Raw genomic sequence first — 17,766 nt, forward strand, 5'->3', positions numbered from 1 at the left:
TAAAAGCATGGAATTTTCTAGTTCTACAAAAATAAGGGCTAAAGATGTTAAGAGTAGAAAAAAATAATACTTTTAATGGGCACCACGGGTGTAGATGCGTTAAAAACCTTCACTGATCTGTATGTGTATTAACTAACTAAATGAAATCGACTAAATTAAACTTAATTCAGCAGAAATAAAGAACAACAATTAACACCAACATTGGTTTTCTGTCACATCCAAAAATGTCCCTGGAAGGGGTTGCAAGGATTTTGTCATAGTTAAACAAAAAAAAAGAACATTCATCAGGACTGCACATACCTTCCTTGTTGGCAGTCATGTCAGGGCGATGATTTGAGATCTAATGGGGCTGATTAAACGAGTGGTGGCTTGACGTCAAGCTGCCATTACAAACTGTGCCTTTAAAATGATTGTCTGTGGAAGGAGGAGAGCAACAAAGTCAGGGACCAAACAAATCATCAGTGCCCGTCGAGCTCCAACAGATGCAATAATTAGCGTTGTAAATGAACAAAACGCGATAAAAATAGAGCAGGATGAGAAAAGGTTGGAACATGAACAATCTACCTCAAGGAAGCAGTTAAAGTTGAAAAGACTGGGGGGAAAAAATAACTTCTTATATTTAAATTTCATTGTTTATGCTGACATGTTGGGATTTTATATCTCACTCTCAGAAATGTCCCCGGAAAACTTTACTGATAATTACTAAAGACAGAACCTAAGAACCTAAAGAAAGTAAGTGTTGAAAACAATAATTTAATCAAAACAAATGATCTCCAATTGCACAACTACCATAAACAAATCTAAATGAAACTAAATTACACAAAGAGGTCATACTTGATGAGGTTTAAGCATGTCAACAATGGAGATCGGGATGGAAACTGGAAAACTGGGTGCTGTATATAGTGGAAGGCACATTGCTCCAGGCGGTGCTGGGAATTCAGAAAGCCAGCCAGAGGCAAACTAACAGAGGGGAAGAAAACAAGGAAAAGAGAAACTAAATAAACACTAAAATAAGGACAAAAAAAAAAAAAACATTATCGAAAAATAAAATAAAATTCTGGTCACTGACTTTAAAGCTTTACCTTTGAAAGAAAATACCTATTGCTTTACATGGTTATAATGCATAATATTGATAATTTTTATGTTATTAGAAATGACTGGGTTTATTGCATATACATACTGAAATAAAACGTGTTTAGGTCAACAACCCTAAATAATCACAGTCAGAGCAACAACTGAATGGCTTGTCTAAAAGCATCGCTGTGTGTTAGGATGGCCCAGTAATACCCAAACTTAAATCCAAATAATCATTTTCAAGACTTGCAAAAATGACTTCATAGACGATGTGCATCAAATCTGGCTGACCTTCAGTTTATTAAGCAGAGAATAAAAATGTAAGTCTCAGCTATTAATTCTAGCTAAAGGCATTTTGTGTGTTTTTCTGATGTAAAGCACTTCGAACTGCCTTGTTGCTGAAATGTGCCAAACAAGTAAACTTGATTGATTGATTGATTGATTGATTGATTGATTGATTGATTGATTGATTGATTGATTGCATGGCAACCTATGGAAAAGAAACAGGTCAGAAGAAAGACCTGATGTTACCTTAAAGAGCCACTAAGCATTTTTGTACAGTTCACAGCTTACATTATTCAACTAAACATATTTGCGCTTCTTCATTGTAAAATCTCTGTTGGTCTGAAGTGACATTATAATTACTATTGTCCTGTTGTATTGAGAAACGCAATATATACATGTGATTGCTAGTTTTTGTTGTCGCATGCGATTATATGAACAACGCTTAAATGATCAATTGACTAAAATCTCCTGATATCAAATGAATTGATCAAAATGACTGTTGACTGGTCTGTTTGAATCCCGAGTTACACCAGTGGCAACTTCCAGGTGTTCGGGAGAGAAGTTGTGGAAGAACGAAAGGAAGAGATGGAGGGAAAAAAAAAAACAGCACAGTCTCAACCATTCTTCTTCACAGCTGTGAAGTGCTTACAAGTGGGTCCTCACTTCAAAGGGTGATGGTTACCCACTTCAAAGGAAAACATATCCCACACACCAGTCAGGCTCTGATTATATTCCCCCCCGTCATGCACCAACAGAGACACACGGAGAGCGGCACGACGCGTGGCCGCCGTCCGCGCTCTTAAAGTCACCGTTTGTTTTCCTCATTTCACCTCCCTGCATTGTACGGAGAGAGCTGGACAAAGAAAACACACACATGAAATCAGAAGGTTAGAAATACCGAACAAAAAGACCAATATAAATTTTTATCCTCGCTATCTTAAGTCTGACTAAATTAGTCCTGCTTTAGCCCTGTTAGAATGATCAAAATGATTTGTTTTCACTAAATTATGACAATAATATGATGGTGGAATAAGGCCATGCTAAGAGAAAATAACAAAAAAAATTATTACTAGAATAAAGTCATAATATTAAGAGAATAAAATTGTGTAAGTAGTCACCATATTACGAGAATAAAGTTGTACAAGAATAACGTTGAAATAATACATCAATTTAGTCAAAATGTTTATGAGCATAAAGTCATATCTTGAAAATAAAGTGGAATGAGAATAAAGTTGTAATATTACAAGAATAAAGCTGTAGTACTACAACTTAATACTCATAATACTATGACTATTCTCATCATATTGGGACTTGATTCTCGGTATGACTTAAAACTCGTTAATTTCTGGGACATGGTACCGGTCTCCTGTCTTGGACGCTCTCATCTGGTCTACTGTGTATAATTGTTTTAATGGATGAACGCGTCACCTTCAAGCATCCAGAGGTTGTTCCTATCTTGCTTATATCTTTGTTGATTTATCTTGACCAGCCAACATCCCAAACTAGAAAGCAGTATGTTCCAAGTGTGGCATTAAAATACATTCACAAGTCTTCCTCCGATTAACTCAAATGGGTCAGTCAACCTATCAGAGGTTTCCAAAGCCATGACATTATCTTCTGAGCTTCCCCTCATTGCTCAAGCCACTCGGTTTCCAAACTTAGTTCTTGGGATCTATTCTCTTGTAGGTTTTAGATACAACCCTGCTCCAACGGAATTTAATCAAATGACTGATTTACCTCTTCTGCATGTCATTCAATTTGACTAAGGCCTGGTTACTATCGATTCATGTGACTCAGCTATAGGGTTGTATCTAAAACCTACAGGACAGTAGATCTCAAGGTTGGAGACCCCTGATTTAAACAGATTGTAAACATTCAGAATGTAAAGTTCAGGCCAGCATGGATGATGTAATACTGTGTAAGATGTTTTCTTGACACACTATAGACCCTTTTCTAGCTGTTAGTTGATATGCTAGGATAGCAATAGTAATTTGTTAGCTGGCTAAAATTACTGGCACCTGCCAAGTCTGCAGTGATGTCTTCTTAAGTTGTAAACCCTGAGTACATACTGTTAAAATAAAATTGATATGCCTTTTGTAAATACATTTTCTCTATCAATGACTTAAACTGTTAACTGTGGTAATTGTTTGTGTAATGTAGTAACCATGTACAGTGTTTAATATAATTATTAAATAGATGTATTAAAGAAACAACCACAAACCTTATGCCTTTGTTCCACAATGGCAGCTTTAATTTTAGCATTTCCCCTCCTCCACATACTTCGTTGCCAGATGTCTAAAATTTACAAAAAGATGAAATTTAAAGGTAAAAATTGCACATATGTAGATTACTCAAGAGAGGCTATTTACAATAGTTTTTACAGAACTCTACACAACATCAATTAATTTATTAATAGATACATATAGATGTTAATTACAGAATAGATACACAAAGATTTCATTTCTAACAGTTGCTTGCAGTATTGAGTGTTCATCCAAGAAGTGTGACTTGAAGGAGCAGGGAAGCTTTGTACTGGTTTCTCCTTGTAAAATTTAGTGAAACTTAACAACACAGCACTGAAAGGCAGCAGTGTATACGTTTCCTAACTGTGGCTAAAGCTGCTGCTAGCTGGTTTACTCTCCGATCGGAGGCTGGTTCCTTTAAACACAGTTGGAGAATGGTAAATTGACAATGACTGATAAAGGCTAATATGTAAATACTGTTTTATTACAGTTAATACAGAAAGTGAACCTTTTAACGTTACAACACTGACAGACAGCCGTGTATATATTTTCCCAACTGTGGCTAAAGCTGCTGCTAGCTGGTTTACTCTCCGATCGGAGGTTGTTTATTTTATACACAGTCAGAGAATGGTGGATTGACAATGAGTAATAACAGCTATCTAACACTTAAATGCTGTTATTATTAACCTTACCTTTTATTATATCCTTAAGATAATGAGTATCCGTGAATTTTTCAGTCAGGTTTCCCGAAGCAAAATCACACCGGAAGTAAAGATACACCGCTTTGAGTTATGGCGGCCATTGTCTGACGTCACTGTGAAAAGGGTCTATGAGCCCCTTAGGACCAACTGAGCTTTTTTTAAACACCACAACCTCTCAGAGCATCGCTGATGTCCACGTATGTCCCTATATGACGGAAGTGTAGCCATTCTCCAATGCGTACCTCTAATAGTCACTGACTGTACTCCGTTGATCTTCTATAGAGAGATAGCATGATGTTAACATGTCAAAATGGACGATAATCTCTCAACTATGTTTCGGATACCTTCTTGAATTTTTGCCACAAAGAATTAAGGTAGTTCCGAAGGTTCTGATGGCATGATGCTATATGTACTCTACAGAGTAGTATGAATTTCTGGTTCCACTCAGCCGTTGTCTGAAACCGTTTTTGATAACCAACATTGTTTCACAGCTCCATGTTGTCACATCAACTTATTCCAGTGCAGCATTGAGTCGGAAGACAAATTGCTTCGCGTTCCTGATTGGCCTGGAGGGAGGGTGAAGGGTTGTCTGTGCCTGCAGGGTAAAATGACACATTCACTGACACTCTCAGCGAAATCTGGCTTCCTGCCACTTTTCAAAATTAATCAGAGGTATTCTACAATGCATTCTGTTTCATCCCTCATCTGACTTCAGAGTTCTTAATATTAGGCCTAAGGAGAACTGATAATGCTATTTGCTTAAAAAAAAAAAAAAAAAAAGCAAAAAAAAAAAAAAAGCTCTGAGTTCTGAGATTAAGCTGCTTGCAGGCTTTAAGTTAAGGTTCTCACAGTTTGTCAAAACTCAGCTGAAGTCTCTATTACTCTCACTGTGCTGACTTTTGAGCAAAGTACATCAGAGGAGTTTACTTATTCCCAAAGGCAGAAGTTTCCTGTTAAAAAAACATGGACATATGACAGATTGCTACACTGAGTTTTAGGCAACTAATCAGAAGCTCTCCGTGTCACGGCTCTGCAATTTTTTCCCACTTCATGATTATGAGCAGTTGGATTGAAGGGTAGTTCATCAGCATATCCAGAGCATTTTTTTTTGTTTGTTTAAACAAATGTATTAAGAATTTACTGGTCCCTTTATTTGGTACATCTTGCTAGTACTGGGGTGCAGCCATAAATCTTAACGACGGAAAGCCAAAGAGGTGTTAGAAAGGTTCCCCGGAAAGTTTGGTCCATACTGAAATGATATAGCCTCACAGAGTTTTTGCAGATTTTAGACAAACTCTTATATATGTTGTGTTTCCCTTTCAGCTTTTAAGCCAGGTCACAGAAATGCTAAACCCAATTTTATTAAATCCAACATGTCCAAAAGTTACTCTTTTGTATTGAGTAACTTACAAAAGAGTTAATGGAGTTCATGTATTGCCATAATTAAAAAAAAAAACTAGAAAATATTACAAAATGTAGATGAGAATAAGTTACAGGTAGCAAAGAGGATCCTACACAAACACGTAACCAGCAGATTTAATTTCACTCTTCACCAAGTTGAAGACAAAACAAAGCTTCTTTTCTTACTTTCACAGCAAAGACTAGCTAACAGCAGCACAAAAGATACCCCCATTATTTTCTATTATAATCCACCGCACCTGAAGTGGATTTCTAAATAATGCATTGTTGATTGCAGAAGTGATGTTTCGTGTGATGAAAGTAAAAGGACAACATAGTTTTTATTTCCTCTTCTTGTGTGGTCCTGACCTTCAAAATATGTCTCCTGTTGCCTATTTGACGTTTTATTCTAGAGTTATCTGTAATCAGGTAAAGGATTAATTGTTGCCATTCAGACGAGACCTGGTTAACTCTGTGTGTACAATACAAATGATCAATACTCGCAATTATAACAGTGGTGTAGGTTGGGAGTAGTTTTACACCTACTCCCATCCAAGTAGTTTTATATCTACTTGGTTGTACGTCAATCAAGTTGCTATAGTTGATGTATAGCAGTACTATTATACTGTTGTAGCCAATGGGAAAACTTCACTGCGGTCGCCACCGTTCAAACCAAAAACGGCAGCACTTTAGCATTTTACTCTTTAAAGAACTTCAATTGCTCGATTTTTGTTACTCATCCCATCGATCACTGAAACTTAAGATCGAGTAAAGCATAAGTACTGTTATTTAAACCCAATGTTTTTGACATTTTTGTGGAAAATTAGCAATAAGCTCAATTATTTATTAGAACGAAAGAACGTGGGGATCTGTTAATCCATCCATCCATTTTCTGTACACCCTTGTTCCTAATGGGGTCAGGAGGGGTGCTGGTGCCCATCGTCAGTGAACGGGGTGCACAGGACAGGTCACCAGTCCATCGCAGGGCCACACAGAGACAGACAGCACAAAAAACCATGCATGCTCACGCCTAGGGAGAATTTAGAGAGACCAGTCATGTTTTTGGACTGTGGGAGGAAGCCGGAGTACCCGGAGAGAACCCACCATGCACAGGGAGAACATGCAAACTCCATGCAGAAAGATCCCGGGCCGGGAATCCAACTGCGCCACTGTGTAGCCCCAGATTTAAAGGTACAGGAAGAGGAGAGAGAACCTGAGACTTCAATCTACATGACTTGAAAACAAATTCAACTCGAGTGCAAGACACTGCCTCCTTCTTCACTACAGTAAAGAAAGTTTCACCTTTCGACTTAGGAAAAACATCTACAGCGCTACGCACAGTGGTAATAAAATAAACAGTCAAAAAGGCAAACTTCAATGGGTTTGTGTTCATGATGGTAGCGTCACCATGGTGGTAGGCGTTCTTTGCTGAGGTATTAGAATGAACTATTCTAACCTTCCTTCCTCCACAGAATATACTGAGCATGAATGAAAAAAATGAAGCTGCAGGCAGATATTTAAAAAAAAATCTATCAAATTATTATCACAGTGTGAGCTTTAATATGAAGAGCAATTGATTATACTGTGTTAATTACAATGTTCTTTCTGGCTTCTTTCTTCAGAATATTTTATAAGACTTAAAGGGAGGAACTACAATAAAGTCCTTTCTCTGACACGTCACAAAATCAAATCACAAATCAGTAAAATGCCAAATGCACCTGTTTATTCTTGTTAAAACAGTCCATTAAAGAGAAAATCAAAGTCACTTCTAATCCTGTGGATTTTGAAGTATTATTAGGTCTTTAAAAGAAAAAAAAAACAAATTGAACATTTTGGGTTAAATTTTAGGTTGTTCACTCTAAACATCATATCTGAAAAACATTCAAAAATACTGCGAGGTTAGGAGTACGGCTGGAATTGCAGTCAATAAGGATGCACTTTAAAAAAAGAGTCATGCTTTTTTTAAGTGCATCCTTACAGAAGTAGTTCTTTATGAGAACATTTCTTTACAGTTTTTGACATATCTGTATCCTGGAACAGAATCGGTTTGAAGTTGGCAGTACGCTAATATAGTTAGCTTCTCATTTTCAAAAAATCTTTTTGATATTGAAAAGCCTTTCAGACCTACGGAGCAGGTCTGAAAAAAAAAGAGTCAGAGAGAGATTCCTTTGATGCAAAGAGTGATGTCATCACTGCCATCACTGCTGATGTCATTGTTACCATAGGAACTGAACATTCTAATGGTGCATTCACGCCAAATACGTTTTGAGCGTCAGGCGAGTCTGGTTTACATTCAAAGTCTATGTGGAGCGTCCAACGTTGCACTAGACACTCCAAATGCGCCGCAACGGCCCTCGACGCGCCTCCACATAGACTTTGAATGTAAACCAGACTCGCCTGACGCTCAAAACGTATTTGGTGTGAATGCACCATTATATGTCCAGTGTCATATCAGGTCCATCATATTAGGACCAAAATCTGGTCCTAATACGATGGATTCATTGCTTTGGGTCAGGGGTAATGTTTAGAGGTAAAATGCGAATTAAGTTTTGGTTAATGATAGAGTTAGGAATAGACTAGTATTGGTTAGGGTTAGGGAAAATGTGTAGATTAGGCAAAATTGCAGCTACTAATATGAAGGGAAATCAATGCAAAGTTCTAATATGGGTCAAAATAGTTTTTGACAAGCCTGTATAGAATTTTGTTTTCTAAACCATTCTATAAATAATGATGATATAATGTTAGGTTGTTTTTCTGCCAATTGGATAGCTGCAGTACACTAGTAGTCTAATGTGTTGAATGTGCTGAGACACATTCAACACATTAGAAACCAATCAGAACCAAAAGGCAAACTTTTGGTTCTGATTGGTCGTTTCTGGACAGCAGCAGAGCCAGATGAATTTTCACAGTTTCTCTGTTTCATATTTTACTGTCATGGATGGATGAATATTTGTTTAGGCTAACAAATATTCATCCATCCATAGTCTAACACACTTATCCTTGCACACACACATTCATACCTTGGGACAATTTAGAGAGACCAATTCATCAATTAATTTTTGAGAAATTTTACATGCTTATAGGAAGGTTTTAATAATGTTTCTTCTACTGTTTTGAACTCTGAAACTGATCTTGTTTTTTTCTCCATTGATTTTGGAGTCAGGGATTGTATTTGCGACGAGGCTTGTGTCTGTTTTTATTTCACAAATTTGTGTAAAGCCTCAAATTTACATAATGTCCAGTGCTGGCAAAACCTGGGTTTGAATAGTGATCTAGGTTACTGCCACCTGGGTGTGGGTCGGTGTAAAGGCCGAGCCGGGCTTAGATTGGCCTTCATGCCATTGCCAGCATGAAGGCCCTCCATGCAACCAGTGGAGGTTGGTCGCATGGAGGTGTGCCTTTCCTCAGACCTCCATGTTTGATTGGGGGTCCATCTTCTTTCATACCTCCCTGATTGATTGGAGGTCCATCTTTCCTCAGACCTCCCTGTGTGATTGGAGGTCCATCTTTCCTCAGACCTCCCTGTGTGATTGGAGGTCTGTCTTTCTTCAGACCTCCCTGATTGATTGAAGGTCTGTCTTTCTTCAGACCTCCCTGATTGATTGAAGGTCTGTCTTTCTTCAGACCTCCCTGGTTGACTGGAGGTCCATCTTTCTTCAGACCTCCTGGGGTAATTGGAGGTCCATCTTTCTTCAGACCTCCCTGGTTGAATGGAGGTCTGTCTTTCTTCAGGCCTCCCTGATTGATTGAAGGTCCGTCTTTCCTCGGACCTCCCTGGTTGACTGGAGGTCTGTCTTTCCTTGGTCTCCTCTGTTTTTCGGGAGCCTTCAGTTTGCAGGGGGACCTCTGGTTGGGTGGAGACTCTATGATGGTTGTTTTCCAGAGCAAGCTTCAACTTCTCCTTCAGGTCCGCAACCTGACCCTGCAGAGATTTTACAGTTTCCTCCTGCTTTTTGAATTTGGAAGCTTGCTCCGAGAAACTTTTGAGCTGCTCCTCGTATTTAAGTCTCACTCTATATTCTTCCATCATTACTTCTATGAGACCTTTATTGCGGGAGGCATATTTTTCAGCCTCCCACTTGAAGTGCTCCAGCTGTTGAAGAACAGTCTTGTCGGCTGTAACTTTAGAAGAGCTAATAACCTGTTCACGTTTGACTTGCAGTTGACGTTCTTTTTCCAACAGTTTTTGCAGTTTTTTAATCTCCTCCTGCTGGGATTTGACTTCAGCCTGGTATGAAATCCTTCGGTCTCTTTCCTCATGGAGATCAAAAATTGTACTCTGCAGTTCTGTTTTAAGATCGTCAACCTGCTTAGTCAGATCTCTGACGTGTTGGTTTGTCTCTTCCACTAAGGAGGTGATCTTGAAGTCAGCAGATGGAGTTGTTTCCTGCTTGACTTCCAATGATCTTGGAATCTCCAAGTCGCTGGAAGGACTTGATTCCCCCTGGATCTCTGCTGATTGATCTTCCAACTCAATGGAAGATAAATCAACAGATTCAACAAAATCGCTATCGTCTCCTAAAGGGAAAACGATAGCGTCGTAGTCAACTTGGATGTTGAGCTCCATCATTTCGACCCATGAAAGCTCTGCTGGAAAAGCTTCATGTTCACATCCAATCTGTTGTTGCTTCATGTTTAAACTGGTAAATTCTCGCTTCTATGAAAGGCGTGTAATATCTGAAATCGATATCTCGCTCTTTCCAATAAATTTCGAACGTGCTCTGAAGAGTGATCTGCCGCGATAGAACTGTGGAACAGGTCTGAGAAAACGCTGTCTGAGAGCTACATTCAAGAGAGAGATTCCCTTGTGATATCATAGAGTGATGACATCAATGCTGATGTCATTACCATTGGAAATGAAGTGCTAGCATAACATACCTCCCTCTCCCTTGCTAATTTTAATTAAAACCTTTTACCCATGGGCCTTGTTATTTAGTTGTTGGAGTCTTGACAGTTAATACAAAAACACTGTTTCCCTTTTGCATTTATATACCATGCGTACATTTAAGATTTAGCAGGTTATGTTGACAACTTGACAGCTAAAACCAACCAAGTTAGTTGGTGTCGGCAAGTGTTCAGTATTTTTTGTTTGTTTGTTTGTTTGTTTGTTTTATCTCTCTCCAGCAGTAAGCTAGGTGGCGGGACTTTGCGCACTTGATGTCCATTTCAACATCAAAGATAAACCCGTCTCTGCCCCCACGCGAGCAATCCACCCCCAATCATTCCAGGGCGTTTGTCAGCCGGTAGAAAACGTCCCTTTTTTTTTTGTCATAACGACACTTATTGATAATCAAATCAAGCCTGTAGCGGCTAATTAGGCAAATAAATACATAGACAAACACAAGTGACTAATGAAAACTATACTTAGATATACCATTTCTCATAAATGCTGTTTTAACCAAACCAATGTAATATTATCTGGACATAATCTGGCTAACGGATCAAGGCTAACAGCTCTGAGCTAACAGCTCGAGGTTAACGGCTTAATGCTAACGGCTCAAGGTTAATGGCTGAGAGTCAGATAAATATAACTCAGTCTGATTAAAATAACAATGCTAAACATCTAAACATTTCCATATCAATAAGTGAAGATAGTTATGCTGGATTTTATGTGTGTAAATTCCAATGGTAGCTCTATGAGAACATGGGCTGCAGGTACTATAGTATTTATATTTAAGCACCGTTTTATGCTGTTTATTTTAAGCATATTCCTGAAGTCAGTTTTTCACAAGCTGGCATTTAAGTCGTTCCTCATCCGTTTTTGTGCGTGTAAAATGCATTACACAACTTTTGTACTCACAACCAAGGAGCGCTTGGGTCCCTCGTCATTTTCCTCTTGGGTTTTATTGTTGATTTCTCTGTTGTTTCCCGCAAATAACCTTACACACCTGATATTGGACTTATTGGACAATTTTCTTGTCCGCCGTCAAAATAGTGACATAAAAATGTCTCAGGTCATGAGTTTTGCTTATTCCAAGGTGAGGTCCTTCTCACTTATTCTGCCACTGTTTGCTTGCCCAGGTTTGATCTACTTCCGCACGGGGGCGACATTTCTTGGATAAAAATGTGTATCTATTTTATTACATTGAGTGTTGTATGTATGGAAAAAAAATAACACCATAATTTCTCTTTTCGTGTGACAGAGCCATTTTACATACCTCCTTCAGTTCACATAGTTCAAAAACACTTTATAGATCCCAAAGGAAAATTAATTAATTATGTTTATTATGTTCTTTCCAGATTCCAAAAGGCACCAGGAGCTACACCACAAATTATGTACGCCATTTCTCAAACAAAACTGCTTTTGCTGTAAGGGATGTTTAAGTACTCGTACCCTCATCCTGGTGTGACTGACAGGGATTATTTGTGTATTTCATGTAATATTAGCCAACTGGAAGTTGCTGGGGATCTTAGAGCTTTGATGTACATTGCCTGTTGTTTTAACTAGTCTGTTTTATGTTGTCTGTTTGAACTTGTGTTTTTAACGTGGAGCTGTGTTCCTGCTTCCCGGACCAGAATTCCCATTAGTCCTGCCCAAAATTAGAATGAACAAAGATGTTGAAAGTCAAGTTTGATTGACTCATTGAACCCATTTTAGCCTAATTTACAGACCAGTAGACATATCTATATTGAATCTTTTCATCTTTTACTCTTCAACCCAAATGCCATGTTTAAACTGAAGGCTTAAAGTTAACTTTTCTATTTCTGTATGCCAAATACCTTTGGGAAAAGGTAGAAGAGTAGAGCTAAAGACCAAAACCAAATCACAGAAATTATTCCAAACTGTTTTTTGTTGTTTTGTTTTTTCAGTGTAATTTGCACGTCTAATTCGGCAACTGAATTTGTTTTTTTTTCCCACAACCTAATGAGTTGTTGTTGTTGCTGGATGATTGACAGTAAACCTTGAACCAAGAAGATTGTCTGTTTAAAGCTCATTCAAAAATATAATTAACACTGAGTGTTACAGAGGATAGTAGTTACACTCACACACAGCTGAGTCCAAAATTTAGGAGTAAGTTCTGACAAAAATGTTCAGATTGTAAAAAAGAAAACCTCCATTTAGACCAAAGAAGATGTCGATACTTCGGGGGGGACAAAGCAAGAAAATGCATTAACATTCGTTGTGTTTCCATTACAACTGTGCGCTAAACTCTGACAATATTCTGCTAAATGTCAGAAAAAAATACCATTTCACAATTGTGTTTTCCTTAAATAAGAAACACAATTAAAACCACACATGAATAACTGTGTTCACGTGATAAGCTATTAAAAAACAGGATGCACCATCATCCTTCAACAACTTCCTGTCACCTTCTTCTTCATGGTTTGCACCAGTGGAAAGACCCTGTTGTTGATCATGTGACTCGCGATGCCTCACTATGTTATAGTTGGCAATACCCCCCACTGCTACCTACAAGAATCAAATGTTTAAGTTCAATCCTTTATGACTTTCTTATCGCTCTTAAACTCATCATTGTTGATGGTCAGCTCTCTTTATTGGCAATATTATTCATACTGCCTCACACATATTTCATACACATACCTATTGTACATAAACTATTGTGTATCTATTTGGTTTTCCTTGTAGTTTAGCATCTTTAAGCATTATTGAGAAACTAATCAAATGTATCATTTAATTTTGTAGCAAAATACCAAATTTCACATCCCCTTTCCATTTTGGTCCAATGAACACTTACGAAAAACGACTAGTTATGATCACTGATCACTGATCAGACCAGAGTAACTCAAATTGACTGCCTACTGGTGGAACCCAACATGGGCACAAACTGAGACATCATCTTTCTGTCATCATTTTTCTTTTTGCTGGAATTCTTTCAATCACTTTGTTGAGGAAGACACCTGTGTGATCTCCTGACTCGTCTTCCTACCTTCAGTTCTTTTGTTTTTTAAATCATTTTCATGTATTACCAGACACATCTGTGTCACACATCTTGTCAATAGAAATGGACAAATGGAGAAGGTCTCAAAAGTGCCCGCAGCAGAATGTTATCAGTGAAGGATTCTTTACTTCTCTCTCAGATCTGGTTGAAAAAGAAGTAAATTGAGGTTTTGTGATGGCCCAGGCAGAAAGCCGATTGAAATGCATTGCCAGGTTCTTAAGAGAGCAACTCAAACACGTTTCTACAAACCTGGAGGTGAAGCAATTTTGTTAGAACAAAATTGTAGGGTGAAATTCCTTCAATGACATGAGAAACTGAGCGATTCAGTTTAGCGTACTTGATTTTTTTTCACACGCTGCCGCCATTTGGCTCAGTTATTGTTCTATAAATATCGGCAGGCTGCAGTTTCTCATGTGTTTCTGTTCAGCTTGTTTTACATTGCATGCCGTGAACAGTGCATGACTTCACTCTGTTGCGACACCTTGGCAGAGATTGTGCTTTGTTTTTACACGGTCACCCTGGATAATGAACAGCGTGAGAGCAGCTCGAGTGATTCTTAAAAAAAAAAAAAAAGTTGTTTTTTTTCCCCACTACACTCTAAAAGCTGTTGGGTCGTAGTTCAAATCAGACATTGGGTCAACCCAACAACCCAGCTTGTTTAGCTTCACCGTTCTCCATTTTCATTTTGAATAATGTTAATTCTGACTGGGAGTCATAATTTTGTTGATTATTACTAAGAGGGTTATAAATAATTTTCAGCATATCATTTAATAAAATATAAAAACAAAATGGGTCAATCTACCAATTTGAATCATTATACATTAAAGAATCAAAGCAACACTCCTGACATGTTTTGGACGAGGGAATGACTTTATAACGTGACACTAAGCTAAAAAAAAAAAAGTCGATTCTACAAAGTTTCTTTGTCTAGCCCTTAAAGGGACAGTATCTTAGCTCCTTCAGACTAGCCAGCAGCATTTAGCAAACACCTGGTAGAGCTGCACATCTACTGAGCTCATTATAGGAGCTACTTCTCAGTGGAACTCTGGTCATCACATTGTTAAAGGGTTAATAGAAGAGCCATGTTGAGATGACTTCCTGAAGGTGGAGTTTCAGAAAGAGCAGGAGTTTTTTAAAGAGTCAGAGGGCCAATTTCAAAAGTCAAATTTCCCAAGTAATTTTTGATACGTCATTTTTTTATAATAACTGAAGGTAACATAGTTACTTGACTGTCTGTGCCATAAAATGACTATATGTGGAAAAACACATAATCCCGCTTAACTCTGCTGCCAATAAAGACGTCATCCACCATCAGTTTGGAAGTTTTTCGTTGTTTCTGGCTGGGACGCTACATCCCGTCTCTGCTCAGTCTCAGCTCACCAGAGGCATCAGGTTGTTTGTTTCAGAAGATGTTATAAAGCAATTATACTGATCCGAGCACTGACGTTTGTCTTTTTATCTTCAGAAAGACAAATGCAAAGCTGCATTCCTCCATGGCTTTAACTGTTTTTGCCACTGTAAGCACACATCCTTCTGTGATCACTATGGAAACTAAGATCGGAGACTGAGAATAAACAACAGTATGCACACGTTGGGTTTCTCTAGAGTGCTGTAGAAATGCATTTGAAATTAAAACAAAGGTCCGCAAATTCTACGGTTGCGTAATCCACAAATACGCTGAAATTCTGCCAATGTCGTCAGCTTAAAAACAAAAATGGACAGTTCTTCCGGTTGACGATGAACAAACAAGACGCCTCTCTGTTGTTTCTCTCAGAATATGAGGCATCGTGTAAATAATGCATCAAATGGCAAATGTGCATCTGTGACAGGTGTTGCAGAAAACAGTGTAAGTAATGCATGATCGTACACCTGGTGAGGCTTTTTTTCTTCTTTCCCGGCAGACTGGAATAACGGCGTCGGATTCTCTTATTGGTTATGGAGACTCTGCCAGACGGCGGGGGAATAAGTTTTGTTTTCATGGTACAGTAAAAGTGACTCTTAATGACTAAACAAGCAGAGCGGCTCACAAAGGCTTGTGGCTGAAAATAGACTCTGACTTCTGATGCAGAGAGAATAAAGGAGGCCTGCGAGGCAGGAGGTTCAGTAAACAGCAGCGAGATCTGGCTGCAGAAAACAAGAGGGCGATAGTAGCAACAGGCTAAAAGGAAAACATTGATATTTATCGAGCATTGTTGGGGGCTTTTATGCTAAATTTGTTGTTGAGATTTTGGGTTAAAAACAAAAAAGTTTAGTTTCAAGAGACCAGAACGTCCACTGTAAGGGATATCTCTTTCTGATGAAGGTTGGAATAAATTTTATCAGATGGATGTTGGAATTTGATTAAAATGTGTACGAAACGGCACAATTATTATCGTAACATTTTTATTTTTCATATTCTTCCCTCTAACGCACCTGCCAAACTCAAGGCCAGCCGTCCAACATACATGAAGTTTCGCCTTGTTCTTTTATGCAATGTTTGAGAGATCCTTTAATCTCCATGGCAACCATTCAGCTGTCGCCTCATTGAACTTAGCACCACCTTTGAGGCCCAGCTCCTCCTCAGAGCTGCAGTTTCCACATTTCAGAGATTCTGTCAGCTCCTTCAGACTCGCCAGCAGCAATTAGTGAACTCCTGTTGGAACTGTGCATCTGCTGAGCTCATTATAGGAGCTACTTCTCAGTGAAACGCTGATTAAAACATTGTTTAAGGGTTAATAGAAGTCATGTGATGACTTCCTGTGGGTGGAGTTTCAGAAAGAACAGGAGTTTCTTAAAGAGACAGAGGACCAATTTCAAGGCGTTAAGCTATTAAGTCAAATGTCTTTTAAGACATATTTCATATATACATCATTTTATAACAACTGAAGGTAACATAGTTACTTGATTGCTTGATTGATATAAAATGCTTCTATGTGCTGATTTAAGTTTGCATCTCCCTGTGAGCCCCAAGAAGAAGGCATCCTTTTCACTCTGGTGTTATGCTGATGTTTTATCTGTATCCATGACTCAGCTGTGAGGTTCTGACTCCAACACGCACTAAAGTGTCCTTTGGACAGATCAGTCTGAGGACTCTTCAGTCCGTCTAGCGAAATGTCATCGCCTGATCGCTGCTGGCCTAGCCAATAATCTGAAAAGACAAAGGAGGTTAAAGGACAGCAGGTCCAATACTGATACCAATGAGAATAAAGGTAAGAGAAAGTGTCATGGCGTGTTGCGCATGACGCTGAAAGACAAATTGAGAAAATAATACAATTTATCAAATCAATGAAGAGCCAGAGCACAGATACAGGAGGGAGGCAGTCGGAAAATAAATTAGTGGAAAAGTCAAGGCCATCCAACCTGCGATTATCACATTTTAATCAAGTCAAGTTAATTTCACAAGATTTCAAAGTTGTTTAGCTCAGGACCAAAGGCAGGTGGGCCAGCTTCCGCTCCATCTGCTCCCAAATGTACCATTTGTCAAGCATGGTGATGGTAGAGTCATCCTGTGGTTTGATTTTTTTGTTTGTTTTTGAAAGGTACAGATCCGATATTAATATCTGTATCATTCACGACATTGAAAAAAAAATTCTGTATCAGGTATTGTGACAATGTGGCCATAAGGGCAGATCTACTTAGTGTAATTCTATGCCATTGAGCGACATCATGGGTTTTTATGCATTTTACATTATATTTTGAATTCCTAATTGCACTTTCTGAACCATTTGAAAGAAATTTTGTTGCGGTTTATTTATTTATTTTTACATGTTTGACCAAGATAGTCTACCTATTTTGTTTTTGATAGTTTCAGTTTCTTCATTAATCATTTTTACATTGGCTGTTCTACTAATTGATCTGACTGAACAAATTAAAGTTGTGGTTGTCCATAAAATGTTACTGATTTTATGTCAAAACTTTATTTTCCTTTCCTTTAAAGCCGTAGTATGTATCTCTATAACTGTTATTTGTTAAAACTGTCACCGTGACACACACACACACACACGCACACGCACACACACACATATAGATATAGATATATATATTATAAAGTGTTTCACTTAGTAGTAAAATCCCTGAAATAAATTGACTTTTCAACAATATTCTAATTTATTGAATGGGTAAATATGTATATACACATACATCAGTGACTCGCGTGGCTCCCACACTGCTGAGATGTGAATAAAA

The 17,766-nt window shown here is 38.3% G+C and overlaps 1 protein-coding gene across 1 annotated transcript; it reads right to left on the reverse strand.

The window, feature by feature from the left end:
- Window positions 1–9,034: 9,034 nt before the first annotated feature.
- LOC148153589 (uncharacterized) lies at window positions 9,035–10,271 on the reverse strand. Its single transcript, XM_088001044.1, has 2 exons — window positions 9,485–10,271; window positions 9,035–9,366 (listed from the first exon to the last, which is right to left on the reverse strand). Exons 1-2 carry the CDS (start codon window positions 10,269–10,271, stop codon window positions 9,035–9,037), a joined length of 1,119 nt encoding a protein of 372 aa, XP_087857170.1.
- Between the last annotated feature and the right edge of the window lie 7,495 nt (window positions 10,272–17,766).

The sequence above is a fragment of the Poecilia mexicana genome, unplaced genomic scaffold, assembly GCF_051168715.1.
Source record: "Poecilia mexicana isolate PSO_F unplaced genomic scaffold, ASM5116871v1 scaffold_19, whole genome shotgun sequence".
Lineage (NCBI taxonomy): Eukaryota > Metazoa > Chordata > Actinopteri > Cyprinodontiformes > Poeciliidae > Poecilia > Poecilia mexicana.

Bases quoted from the DNA above. Each gene is read 5' to 3' on its own strand.
- LOC148153589 (XM_088001044.1), bottom strand. From the start codon at position 10,271: ATGATGGAGCTCAACATCCAAGTTGACTACGACGCTATCGTTTTCCCT. The intron at 9,367-9,484 runs GTCAACCAGGGA...CAATTACCCCAG, and splicing joins CAAGGAAAGACAGACCTCCA to GAGGTCTGAAGAAAGATGGA.